The following is a 14,948-nucleotide window of genomic DNA, read 5'->3' on the forward strand; positions in this document are numbered from 1 at the left end:
TTATTTACAGTTAGCTTAAAGGGCTTTAAGATAGACTTAACTTTCCGCACAAATAATCCTATAATACATAACAACATTTGGCAACAATGAGACCACTGATAGTATACACTGATTATTGCCAATTGAGTGGACCTAAAGTGGAGCACTGGTATATGTTTTTCATGTCATATAAATAGATAGGATAGGGATTGTACCTATCATTTACTTTACTCACTAAAAGAGAGATTATCTTTGATATTAGTAGTACGATATATAAGAGTTTTACTACTAATTACATGTATTATATAATCCCTTATAATAGTCCAGTAATGTATGTATACGTCAAAGTGTGTGTTGATAGTTACAGACATACATAAAAAAATAAGTGATACCTTTGTTTTTTTGGCTGCAGATTTTTTTTATGTGTAATTGAGAAAAGTAAGAAAAAAGTATGTTTACTATAAAACTAATTGTGGGCACAGGTAGATTGTTTTTAGCCCCGGGCAATGATATCTATGCAGTCGTCAAATACAATGAAAGGCAGTTATTATTTTGCCATTTACTTAGAATTTTTATTTTACATTATTTTAATAATCAATTCAATCTATTAAGTGATTTGTTGTAAGAATTTTGTTTTAGAAAAAACCATAACTTTATTGTTATTATGATTTGTATTTTTTCATTATATGCTCTCTCTCTCTCTCTCTCTCTCTCTCACTCACTCACTCACTCACTCACTCACTCACTCACTCACTCACTCACTCACTCACTCACTCTTTGACTTATTCACTCACTTTCTCATTCTCTCTCTTTTTTATTATTATTTTTTCATTCATTTCACTTAATCAGACACAAACACACAAATAAATAAATAAATTTAAAAATTATTATTATATTTGTGTTTAATTTTAACCAATAAAATTTATTTTATTTATAAATTTAGGTAAATATTGTTATTGTCACGTATTATACTGTATTTGATTGTCAATATTTAATTTAAAAATTTCAATATGTTTAAAGCAAATTAACACATTATTTTCATAAATAATAATATTGATAATAATTTATATACTATTATAATTTGTGTAACAATTTTCGATATATTTTATATGTGAAATATTTTGAATTATATAGCTTAAAATTATTTTAAATGTTTTATAATATAAATACAGTTTTTTTTAAATAAGCAAACTATTATTTCAAAATATTTTTTAAAGTGCTTTATTTATTTAAATTGAATTGTAAATTAAAATTTATTCAAAATAATTATTAATGATTTAAATAATCTAAAAATATAACATATAAATATTCAAAATGTAACAATAATGTGTTTTACTATTATATATAAAAAGTTAATTACGTGATTGTAATAATAATTTATTGTAAGTGTGCTGATAGTTATATTTATGATATAAAAACAAATTGTTAACAATATTTAAATAATATATGTTAAGTAAAATATTTGTTTAAATATTATATCAATAATTTTAATATTATAATTATTTATTAGGAATATTGTATTATTTTAATAATAATCTGCAATAAAATATAAAACATTTAATTATACTTTAGATAATATGAATTTAAAATAAATAAATATTTTTGTTAAAAATAATTACTAATTTTTATTTATAATAATATTTTATTTAATATAGTATATAATATATAACATATTTTATAAAAATACATGCATTTGACAATCAATATAAATAAATATGATAAAATACTATTTATTATTATATTTTATAATAAAATTCAATTAACTATTTATTATGAAGATTTATTGTTTTACAAAATCATAATTTTTAAAAACTTTGTATTAATTATAAATAAAGTATAATTTATGTACATTAATAATATCAGATATTTATTTAGATTCTAAATAAAATGTTTTATTTATTTTATTATTTTTAATAAAATTATAAATAAAATAATTTACTATTGTTTTATAGGTTAGCAGCTATTATTATTATTATTGTTATTATTAATATGAGAACAATGTAAAATGCATATTGTACACATTATATTTAAATATACAGTATATTAATTTTTTTTATATTATAAATTTACAAATTTTATTTGTTTTTTTATATATGTACTTATAATTTTTTTTTATTAATAAGCTTATTTTAAATGCAAACTTAATTTGAATAATTTCATCAAGATTAATGATTATTTCAACACGTTATTTATATTTATAAACAATTATTTTTTGTTATAATAAAAATTATTTTATTTTATTAAATACCAGTATAATTTATTTTGCAGTGATATATGTAGTCTTGCAAAAAAAATATTATTATTGTATTTTATAATATAGTTAAAAATATTACTAAATTAAACATAATATACTATTTGATACTAAATATAGTCTGAAAAAATAACAAAATAATTGTTTTTATTATTAGTTTATTTCACATTCATTTAATCGTATAATTGAATGAATCATTAAAATCAGATTAAATTTATTTTGTTAAAAAAACAAAAACAAATCTTTAGATAACTATTTCTATAATACTATTATTACCGTATATATACTGTATATATACTGTATATTCATTCTAACTATAAATCTCTATGAAAACCCACTAAAATATAATTAAATTTCAGTTTTATTTATGTTTTAGCAAATGTTTTTTTTTAAACTATATATATATTGATATCTTGAAAATATATAAGATTTAAGAGTTAAATAAATGAGTGAAAATTAATTATAAAATACTTTTTCTTAAATAGAAAATTAATAGATTAATACCCTATTTAAGGGACTAATAGAAAGTCGTGATTTGCATTTTATGGTTAAAAAATTATTTGTGAAAATCTCACCAAACAATTGTATGGTTTTTGTTGTTATTTTATTCCCGCATGAAATGAAAAGATAACATTTTATATCTATAAAAACCCAACTCTGTTACTAAATAATAGTTTTTTAATTAACACTTAACTGATTTTTTTTTTGTTTTTTTTTGTTTACTCATTAGATAAATGTGTGATAATAAGTAACTAATTTCTTGAATAAAATTACTCATTAGGCAAACTGTGAGAAAATAATATTATTAGATTTTATTATAAAAATTAATATTATTGATTAATATCATAAATTTTTTTCTCTCACTTATTAACTAGAAAAGTGAAAATTTATTAAAAAATTTTACTTTCAAATAATACAATAATATAATATAAAATAAATTTGATATCTATTATATTATTTAATTAATACAGTACAGTAAATACAATCATTTTTAATAATAAAATTTACAATATACTTTATTTGTAGAAATATTTTTTATTTAATTATTAACAATTGTATTAAAATTTTATTTTTTAAAAAACATAAATAATTTACATTGACAAATATATATATATATAATAAAAGTTTTATCCTTATTTGAATACGGTAGTAAATATTATTATTATTAATATAATGATTAATACTAAGTATATTGTAAATAATACATATGTAACAATTATTATATATTTACAATGTGTTAACTAGTTTTTACCATTTTTTAATGTTAATAAACAATTCATTTCCCATAAATTTTTTTGTTTGTATTGAAATAAATTTTAAATTAAAAAATATATCCTTCTTTTTATTGTGATTTCAATTTTTATAACATTTCTTGTAATCTTTATTTTATTGTATAGAAAGTTGATTAAATTTATATATATATATAATATTTTTAGTGTAAATACTGTATATTATAATATATTTATTTATTTATAAGATATATATATTTATTTTAATATTATTTTCAAAAATAGATTACTTTTACTTTAAAACACTACACTAATGTATAATTTTTACATTAAAATCTACATTAAAAATCAAAATGTTATTATTTAAAAGTAATAATTTTTATTTTGTATACATTCATATATACTAAAATTGTAATATCTGTATATAAAAGTATATAAGTGTATATAAAATTCACACTTTATTACTATTTATTGATATATGTTTTGATGAATATATTATTTGCAAATCTCTAAATCAAAATAATGTTAATTGGTAATTATATGTTGGTTTCTTAAATGGGACACTCCTATATTAGACCATAATGTTACTTATGTTATAGTATTAATAAAACACTATAAAGGTTGTATAATAACTTTATTTTATTTAGCATTATATTATTATTATAGAAAGAGAGAAAAAAGAGAGATTCATAGAAAAACTATAGTATATGAAAAAAAATTATAATAAGAAATAAAAAAACAAAATAAAAAACATAGGATTGGCTCTTAAATTTAAATTTTCAAACAATTATTCTGCAAATAAATTTTTCCAGTATTTTTCACTTTAGATTTTTATGTAAAAAAATGCTATTAATATGACACAAACCATAAGGAGTGTAGCAATAAATAGTATTCAAATTTTATTTTATTGTAGAATATATTTAATTTTTAATATTTTACATCAATGTTTTTATTATTTTTATTGTCAGACGTTTTTTTTTGTTTTTTAGAGAAAAAAAAAATTTTATTACTAAAAGCAACATTTGATTAGACAATTTTAATTTATAATTTTTTATTCATCATTTACTTAGATTTTTATTTTGTTTTTTTCTACTCATATATTTGCACACACAAAAAGATTACATAATAATTATATTTGAAAAAAACCTTAACTTTACGATAACAATAATAATAATAATAATAATATAAACGTATTTTATATGTAGACATATGCCAGACAATAAAAGATCTTTATATTATATCAAGATTTAGACTTTCAATATATTTATTATAATAATAATAATAATAAAATAATTTATTCAACTTAAAGATTAATATCATAAGCAAATAATTGGCCATTTATTATGACACAAATTGTGTTACACAATGTATGGACTTTAATATTATAATAATAATAATAACAACAACAATAACATAATATTATATATTATTTTAAATATTCAGCCAATTGTATAAAATATTTTTTCACGAAAACTCTAATTGCTTTACATATAATCACATCATTTGTGAGAAATTGCTATATATTTAGTTGAAATATACTATAAATTATTTTCAATATATTGTTCAGTTTTTTTGTATTCAAAGTAATTTTAATATTTAAATCATTAATTTTTTTATATACATTATAAATAATAATAATAAACATGATTTAAATAAAATACATGATTAATAATCTATTAACTGTATGTTATTTTTGTTATTAAATGAATTGATATATAGATATCATAAACATTTTGATTTTATTGTATATATTTTGTATCAATAGATGATATATAAATGTTAAGTATATTTATATTATGTATTTACATATATTTCAATAATTTTTTTTACTATTCATATATCATTTAATAAAATTGAAATACATTTATTTGACGCCTACTGTGATAGAAATAAAATTACAAAATCTATAAATATATTAAAATTTCAATATAAATCGCTTATTTTTTGTTATCTTTAAAAATACATTTAATTTTTATTATAATATTTATTTATTTATCTTAAATAAAAAAACTTTCAAAATACTAACTAAATTGATAATAGAGTAATTTTTATGAATATATATAAGAAATACAATTAAATAATTTATCAATTTGCTACTCTGATTATTATTTAAATATATTAAATAAAATACAATAAGAGAAAAATAAATAATTTTAAACTTAGAATTTTTATACTAAAAATGATTTAAAGTAAATAAAATGCTTATTTGTATGTTTATTACTTTTATTACTATTATTTATTATTTTACATAAATATAAAACAATGTACTTCTTAAATTAAATCAAATAAAAAATAATTTAATAATTAAATTAATAATTAGACACTACAATTTATTTTAAAAACGTTTTTAATATAAATTAATATATTATTTAATCATAAAAAGTTATAACATTAAAAATAATGAAGTTTATAAAACACAATTCTTTAAAAACATAAATTTTTTAAATAAAATTGTATATTAGTGTAATAAATAGAGTAATATAACCGGTAATAACATCACAAAAATTAACATCAATTTAAAATTAATTAATTTTTCAAAAAATAATTCTCAAAATAATTGTAATCGCTATTAATACCACACAAATGACTATAAATTGTATGAATTTATACCAAAACATAGTGCCATCGATTGCATACATTTCCAATATTGATGATACCTGTCCATCGGCACAGTTACCATTTGATGATTATTTTATGGTTATTAATATGAACTCAAATGATACCATTATAAAAGACAATTCACTGGCCAACTGAAGCGTATAATGCAATTCAAAAAATGCTATAAACTAATTGCTTAATATATTACAAAAAAATAATAATCAATAGCATTATTACTGCCAATTGATAGTTGTCTGTAAATAAATATAAGAAAAATTAGTCATACAATTAAAGAAAGTAATTTATCCAAACTTTCTAAAGTATTTTAAAACGCTATTTGTATAATAAATAAATTTTTAATTATTATTTTTATTAATCGCGTTAATAACCCGTTAATATAAATAGTTATAAATAATGAACAATTTTCTTATATATCTAGAGTTAACCATATATATTTATTTTAGCAATGTAAAAATAATAGATTACTTTTACTTTTATAAAAAACATTAATCTATTATACATCCATAATTTTTAAATTAAAATCTACATAAAGAAATAAAAACTAACGTATGTTTAAAAGTAATATTTAATAATAAAATAATAAATATATAAAATAAACCTAAATATTAAAGTGTTATTTTAATAATATAATAATAATTTTAATAAATATATAAAATAAGTAAATATTATTTAAATTAAAAATTATTAATTTCATCAATAAACTTAAAATCTATTCAAAATTGATTGATGTTTTGTCTTGAAGACTGTCAAAACAATTGTCACAACTTTTAAAACCACACAAATTACTATCAATTGTAGTAATTTATACCAAAACATAGTGCCATCGATTGCATACATTTCCAATATGGATGACACCTGTCCATCCGCACAGTTACCATAGATGGATATTAATATGCATTCAAATGTTATCCTTATGAATGACAGCTCACTGGCCAACTGTAATATGTAATGCAATTCACGAAATGCTATAAAATTATTGCCTAATATTTCACAAACAGTAATAAAAAACAATAGCATTATTATTGCCAACTGATAATTGTTTTTAAAGATAATACAAGATATTTGTGCCAAACTCTGACAACATAGCATCGATATAAACAGTATTGTATAGTATATAAAATACATTTGAATATCATATAAATTGGTTATATAAATATAAGGTATTATTATTAGCACAGGTATTATGGCGTAAGTTAGTGTTTTGGCCAAAATAAATGTACTAGAGCTGTACCAACCTAATTATAAATTAAATATGTATTAATTTATAAAAAACATATTAGTAATTTAATGTATAGTCTGTTTTATTTATTTTTTTAAAATATGTTAATATATTAGATATCTTGAAATACATACCATTAGATATCTCACGACATGATAATCTAAACTCACTGTGAAATAACTGTAACGATAATATACTATCAGGTATTGCTATTATAGCAGATAGTACTGTATTATACAAAAAATTTTGTTTTATCAAATATTGATTATCCAATTCAGTTAATACAGTAAACCAACTGTCAATGAGAGCATTGGGATCCCGACATCCATTGGGTTCAGTAATCTCTTGTTTAAAATTGAATTTTAATATAACTGAGAACAGTATGTATAGAATAATTTCGAGGATTAACACAGAATATAAATGACGGAATAAATAACTTAAAGATCGCATCAATAGATAGAAGATATCTATTGTATGAAATTGTTTTCTCATATTTATTATTGACTTCATTTGCTTAAGATTATCATCTAATGGCAAACTATTGTTGTTTTTGTAATACAATTGAAGTTCTCTGAAATTGTTGTGATTAACATCGGATGCAATCTTGAGTAGCACTTCATGTGACACCTGATTGTCATCACATGATATATTCAAATCTGTCAAATATTGTTTAAGATGTTGTGGTTGACCTAAATATAAGTCGTGTCCATCTTTTCCTAATACATATATGTTGTCAAACATATTAAACAACTCGTAGTTTGGCTGATGAATGGATGTAATTATAGTTATCTGATGTTTACGACATAACTGTTTCATATGTGATATAATCTAAACAAAATTTATATATTAATTTAATTAATTGATTTTTGTTATATCAATATTACTAACCACTTGTGCAGCACTACTATCTAATCCAGAGGTCGGTTCGTCAATCAACATGAGATCAGGTTTTATATGAGATGTCAGTTCACAAGCAATAACAATACGTTTCTGTTGTCCTCCACTACAAGTGTCGACACTGTTATGTCTGATGTCATCGATTCCCAGTTCAGTCATCAATGAATCGACTATTAAGTTATGATCTAATGTTTCCTTTATTAATGAGTTCTTCAGTTTTGATGCATATAATAGTGTTTGTCTGACAGTCAGTGACGATAGGATGTGTTCACTAATATCTTGTACTATAAAACATGACTTATGTTTACTATTTTTAATATATATTTTACTTTCAGTATCTAAAGAGTAATCATTTTGTGCACTCAAACACTTTAAAAGAGTAGTCTTTCCCGAACCGGACGGTCCCATCACAGCTGATATGGTATTAGTTTTAAAATAGCCGTTCAATTCATTTAAAATAATTGTTTTCTTAATTAAATTTATTCTAATAGTATATGAAAGAGATCTAAATAATATAAATACATCCTGGTCATTTTTTATATTTGACAATTTCAAATCATTAATGTTATCCATTACTATTTGACACATATTATTATTTTTATTATAATTATCATCATTATATCCATTCATATTATTTTTTATATTAATTTGTTTTTGTTGATGTTTATTGAAAGCACATTTAAAACAATTAAACAAACTATAAATAAACTTTTTAAATTTCATATATATTATTAAATACTCCAAACAACATAATGTTAAATAACAATAAATAAAATAATATAAACTATTGTAAAGTACATTATCGGTTAAATGTAAATCAGTTAACGGCAATGATTTTGTGTCACATCTATCGAGACCATAGATTATAACAACAAATGAATTATAAAATGGATAAACAAAATTCAAATTATTAATAAATTGTATTAAATCTGATTGTTTGTCAATACGAAACATTATATTACTGTAGAAATATGACACTAATATATACATTGCTGTCATATAAAATAAAAATATAATTTTATCGGTGAATATTGTAGCCATAATTGATGCTAGTTTTTGGACGCACAATGAAAACAATAATAAAATAATTGTCGCATAAATATGTTTGTCAATAGTATCAAGTTTGAAAACGTAGAAAAAATAAACTAGGTAAATTATGGCAAATATTGATGTTGATAATATATCGCCAAATAATTTACTTAAATAATATGTTGTTATTGAATACCAACCTAACAAATATAATATATAAGTATAAAATAAGTAAAACTTAAAATATCAACATTTTCATGATATAATTACCATTTTTATATTCAGATGATATAATTTTTGAATTATGACAAATGGTATAAATAGTAAATAAGCAAACAATAAGACACAATTTTAATGATGAAATAAAAAGATATGATTGTGTCTGAAATAAAACATATGCTTCATATGTCATATCCGTGTATGTCTTGGCGTCCAAATAGTTACTGAAATCAATACAGCCATCGATGGTAGACATATCAGATGAAAAACATGTAACAAATATTATGTTTAACACAAAATAAAACAAATATAATGTCCATGTGATCATCCATTGAGATATATAAACACTATGTATATTTCGTTTAATGTTAATAAATATATCATATAAGTTAAACCACGATTTTGTTTGATAAACAGATTGTGATTTCATTAAAATTAGATTACTATCAATATTCTTAATTATGTTAGTTTTCAGATGATTATTGACATTAGATATATTAGTGCTATTGTAACTGTGTTTCATTAACATATCTATTGCTAATTGATTTTCATTGCATTTGATGTGATTATCAGCAATAAATTGGTCTAAATTTTGTGGAAACCCTGAATATAGTGTTTGTCCACCTTTTGCTAACACATAGATTGTGTCAAACATTTGATATAATTCATTGTTTGGCTGATGTATACTAATAATTATAGACATGTTATGATTGCGAGACAATTGTTTCAAACAAGAGATTACCTAATATTAAAGGATAATAAATAATTTATGAATAATTAAAAGTTTATTTAAAATAATACCATAATTGCTGAGTGTGTGTCCAAACCAGTTGTCGGTTCATCGATAAACAATAGGTATGGCTTACAAACTGATGTCAACTCTAAGCCAATACTTAAGCGTTTGATTTGACCGCCGCTACAGTTGTCTATCTTATTGTCTTTGATATCACTTATCAATAGTTCTTGCATTATATCCGAAACAATTTTTTTGTGGTCAACTTTTTGGTCATTATATTGAATCGGATTTTTCAATTTTGATGAATAAGTCAACGCTTGACTAACTGTTAATCCAGTCATTAGTCTTTGACTTTGATTTTGATATATAAAACATTTTCTAATATTTGTCACATTTTTATTGACATATATTTTTGATTCACCACTTATTATATAATTATTGCTTGCATTCAAACATTTCAAAAGTGTAGACTTTCCCGATCCGGACGCTCCCATCAAAACATTCAACGATTTTTCATAAAATTGTCCCGAAATGCCCGACAATATTGTTGTTTCATTTTTGCCAAACAAAGACTTCACACTTACATTAAGATCTTTCCAAGCGATAGATATTTGATTATTTGTTAACATTTTTAATTGATATTTACTTAAAAAACTATTGTATAAAAAATTATTTAGTAAATAATTTTTATTAATTTGTCGTTTTATTATTCATAATTGTTTATAATATTAAATTTGTTTAACTGAAATTATACTGTTGTATTGCTTTTAATTAAGGCCCTGAACTACTTCCAAGGTTATTTAATTCTCATAATTTACCACAAAATAAAATTAAAGTAAACTAAAAATATAATTAATCAAATCAAATGAAAAAGTTATTTTATCATTTATTTTGTTTAGCAATAATTTTTTCAACTAATAAACAAACAGTTGCTATTGAAAGTCCAATAACATATACTATGTAAATAAATGCAAAATCCATAATATTTAGCACCCGGTGCTCATCATTGCTACTATTGACTGATGATAATTCAATGGTTGTTTTATTTTGATAACTATTTAAACTGTTAAACTTATTTAATATCAAATAAAATTTGACTTCATGTTTATTAATATATAGATAAATGCCGTATTGATAAACATTTTTGATCCTATATTAAACAAAAAAAAACAAACAAATATTTTAACAAATACTATCCATTTATAAAAATATTTGCTGATATTTTTATAATCACAATATAAATATGACTTACATTTGAATCAGCATTTTCTTGAGTTTACTATTGAAACGTTTGCCAAATATATAGCTGGAGTAATAGGACTCTTGATAGTCACCCGTTTCAATGATACCGTATTGCATATAGTGGTCATAGATTAGGTCTAACTCTGGTTTGGTGCTAACAAATACTTGATTATTATTTATTAATTTTAATATTGTCGATGGTTTATATTTATCAATGTAATCTAAATAAATAAGTCTAGTTGATGGAAATCTATATTCCTGATACCAAAAAAAAAACAATGTTTTAATGACAATGTGTTACATGTGTGTGTGTGTGTGTGTGTGTGTGTGTGTGTGTGTGTGTGTGTGTGTGTGTGTGTGTGTGTGTGTGTGTGTGTGTGTGTGTGTGTGTGTGTGTGTGTGTGTGTGTGTGTGTGTGTGTGTGTGTGTGTGTGTGTGTGTGTGTGTGTGTGTGTGTGTGTGTGTGTGTGTGTGTGTGTGTGTGTGTGTGTGTGTGTGTGTGTGTGTGTGTGTGTGTGTGTGTGTGTGTGTGTGTGTGTGTGTGTGTGTGTGTGTGTGTGTGTGTGTGTGTGTGTGTGTGTGTGTGTGTGTGTGTGTGTGTGTGTGTGTGTGTGTGTGTGTGTGTGTGTGTGTGTGTGTGTGTGTGTGTGTGTGTGTGTGTGTGTGTGTGTTTGTACACAACTATAACTTATTAATATGAAATCTAAAAAATCTAAATATGATAATTACATGTTTAAGTTTGATATGTGACTGTGAGTTTTGAACTGTCAGCACCTTTATGTTGTGCTCGTATCTGAGCTCATCAATTGATTCAATAATATGATATTGTTTTGTAGCCAAAATTGCTAGTATACTGTTTTGCAGTGCATATACCAATATAGTGCACATAATTATCCATAAAATTAGTAGATAATTTTTATTAATCATTTTTATATCTATATACAGTATTATATAAATGCCAATTAAAGCATTAAATAAGTTTAATTATATACTTTTATTAAATAAAATTCAAAAAATTATATTTGCAATACAATATACATAACATGTAAATTGTAAATTAAGTACAAATACCTTTTCCAACTAAAATTTTCAAATAATCAATTAATAAATGTAATCTTTTTAACAAATTAGGAATTGATAAACAATTAATAGTATAGACAGTAATGTATGACAGGATAATACATATCCAAATCCAATGATCAAAATATTGAAACAGTGATACAATATTTTGCTTATTATGTATAGACGGATGACTTAGCATTGCTATTGAGCCCTCATTTGATAAGAGAAATGGAAAATTAACGACATTTCCTCTATTGATGTCATACATGAAAACAACTAAATAGAAATCTGCTTGCTTCAAATATAAATAAATCATTATTAAAAAACATTATTAAAATTTGTTTATCTAGATTATTTATTAGAAAATTTAATAGATATATTGATAATTTATTACATTGTTAACCATAGGTTTGATAGCTCCTGTCCATGTACCGTTTTTAATACTGCCACCACTATTACTATCAGCTATGTTGATTATTATACTACAGTTTAATTAGTATATGAAATTTTATTTTTTAAAAACTTTTTTTTTTAATTATAAATAAATACATTAATATTATTATTATATATATACCGGAATAATCTATTACTAACTTTAATTTAAGTGTATTTTCCAATATATCCAACAAATGTATAACTTTATTGCAAAATAGTACAGCATTTGACCATTTCTTTATTACCTTAAGTATTAAATTATTGACAATTATTACATAAAAACATTAACAAACAATTTTATTGAGAAAAATTATTCAACATAATTTAAATAATTTTAATTATTAATTTTTAATCATTATAATAATTAATTATTAAAAGTTGACTTACTTCATTTGGATAAATACCAACAATAATAGTATTATTGTTATAATTATGTGATAAAAGTTTATCAAATAGTTTTTGTTTAGCACAATAAGTATCCATATTTCAAATTATAGTATTTTTTACAAACAATTGTTTTATTTAAAACATTTTATTAGTATAACAATAAATTATTGATTTTTATAACTAAAACATCAATATTATTAATTATAATAAAAACAATTTATTAATTATTTTTGTTACAATATTTTAACATTTGATTCATAATTACAATTCAATATTATTTTGACATGATTATTTTATAATAATTAATACTATATTTGCTAATTAAATTTATTTTTAGGTGCATTGTTTGAATTTAATTGTGTATTACATGTACTATATATTAAATTATCATATATATAAATATGAAAAAAAGTTTTGTAATAAAAAAATTAATTTATTATATTGATATAAAGTAACTCTATTATTATACAAACTATTGTTATATTTATTGATTTTTGCAATAATAATATTTTACATGTTTCATTTTCTTATTTTTTAATAATTTTTATTTGATAAATACTCTATAAAATAGTTGTCTTAAATAAATATTATAACTATATTTTACTATATTTATTAAATTCAATTATATACTTTTTTAGATATATATATACTTAAAATAAAATAATTATTGACAATTACAGAATATATAATATAATTAATCTCTTTTATATAGAAATAATGTATAATTTTATAATTTTTATTTATTATTAAACATTTAATGTTTAAGAAATTTATATGAAGTAAATGATTAAAGAATTTATCAATAAATGATTGATTGTCATCACATGTTATATTCAAATCTGTCATACATTTTGTACAAACATTGTTTTGACTATAATTTTATGATTAATGTTTTATAAGTAATTTTCCCAATACTTTTGAATACTTTTTTTTGTATATATAGTTAGTCTTAGTCTAAGTTCTAACATTAAACGGATGTCACATTTGGTGGCCGTACCGTATATTACTTATTTGGTATATTAACTATTGTTTTATTAGTGACAATCATATTAATCGCTTAGTTATGTTAAGTTAAGGTCGGTCTTTAGTACAACCGATCCGATGGTATTGTTATGTTTGAATTAAGTGATAATAAATAGTTTTGTTGTTTGATTACTGTATTATGTTTCCTTATTGCCGAGTGTTTAGATGCCGACGGTTGAGATACCGATCGGCCAAACATCTGAGTTCCCCTAAAAAGCAGTTCAAACCTCTCCCTACTAACCCACTGGGGGTGGGCTGGGGTGGGTTCGGAAGGTTTGCCCAACCGATTTATGGTTAACTAGAATATAATTTTATTTAATTTTTAAAAATTTGTTTTGCTAATGCTATATTAGCATTCTCAACTGGTTTATTTTATAAATTAAAAACAAATTAAATTGATTTTATTATTTCTCAACTTTTATATCTAAACTGATTTCCAGAATAATCCAATTGAACAACAATTAAAAACTGTTCACTTATTTTAATATATTTTAATAAATACTATCCATTATATAAATATTTGATATCTTAATATCATTACAGATATATATGACATATACTGTACATTTGAATCAGATTTTTTTCAGCTTAAAATCTAAACTTTTGCAAATATATAGAGAG

The 14,948-nt window shown here is 21.3% G+C and overlaps 2 protein-coding genes across 2 annotated transcripts; both read right to left on the bottom strand.

The window, feature by feature from the left end:
• Positions 1–6,787: 6,787 nt before the first annotated feature.
• LOC128955770 (ATP-binding cassette sub-family G member 4-like) lies at positions 6,788–8,712 on the bottom strand. Its single transcript, XM_054301446.1, has 4 exons — positions 8,186–8,712; positions 7,594–8,125; positions 6,914–7,058; positions 6,788–6,842 (listed from the first exon to the last, which is right to left on the bottom strand). The coding sequence occupies exons 1-4, from the start codon at positions 8,600–8,602 to the stop codon at positions 6,788–6,790; spliced, it is 1,149 nt and encodes a 382-aa protein (XP_054157421.1). The 5' UTR covers positions 8,603–8,712.
• A 749-nt stretch (positions 8,713–9,461) lies between these two features.
• On the bottom strand, positions 9,462–10,594 carry LOC128955772 (uncharacterized). The gene is made up of 2 exons (XM_054301447.1): positions 10,244–10,594; positions 9,462–10,184 (listed from the first exon to the last, which is right to left on the bottom strand). Exons 1-2 carry the CDS (start codon positions 10,517–10,519, stop codon positions 9,462–9,464), a joined length of 999 nt encoding a protein of 332 aa, XP_054157422.1. The 5' UTR covers positions 10,520–10,594.
• Between the last annotated feature and the right edge of the window lie 4,354 nt (positions 10,595–14,948).

The sequence above is a fragment of the Oppia nitens genome, unplaced genomic scaffold, assembly GCF_028296485.1.
Source record: "Oppia nitens isolate AA-2021 unplaced genomic scaffold, nextdenovo-longstitch-racon4-pilon3 scaffold2_pilon_pilon_pilon, whole genome shotgun sequence".
NCBI classification, from domain to species: domain Eukaryota; kingdom Metazoa; phylum Arthropoda; class Arachnida; order Sarcoptiformes; family Oppiidae; genus Oppia; species Oppia nitens.

What these genes read in the sequence shown, in the direction of transcription:
- LOC128955770 (XM_054301446.1), bottom strand. Translation starts at nt 8,602, where the DNA reads ATGGGACCGTCCGGTTCGGGAAAGACTACTCTTTTAAAGTGTTTGAGT. An exon ending in ATAGTAGTGCTGCACAAGTG is followed by an intron (nt 8,126 to 8,185) that starts GTTAGTAATATT and finishes AATTTTGTTTAG; the next exon opens with ATTATATCACATATGAAACA. An exon ending in GTGTCATCCATATTGGAAAT is followed by an intron (nt 6,843 to 6,913) that starts GTATGCAATCGA and finishes TGGTTTTAAAAG; the next exon opens with TTGTGACAATTGTTTTGACA.
- LOC128955772 (XM_054301447.1), bottom strand. Translation starts at nt 10,519, where the DNA reads ATGACTGGATTAACAGTTAGTCAAGCGTTGACTTATTCATCAAAATTG. An exon ending in ACACACACTCAGCAATTATG is followed by an intron (nt 10,185 to 10,243) that starts GTATTATTTTAA and finishes CTTTAATATTAG; the next exon opens with GTAATCTCTTGTTTGAAACA.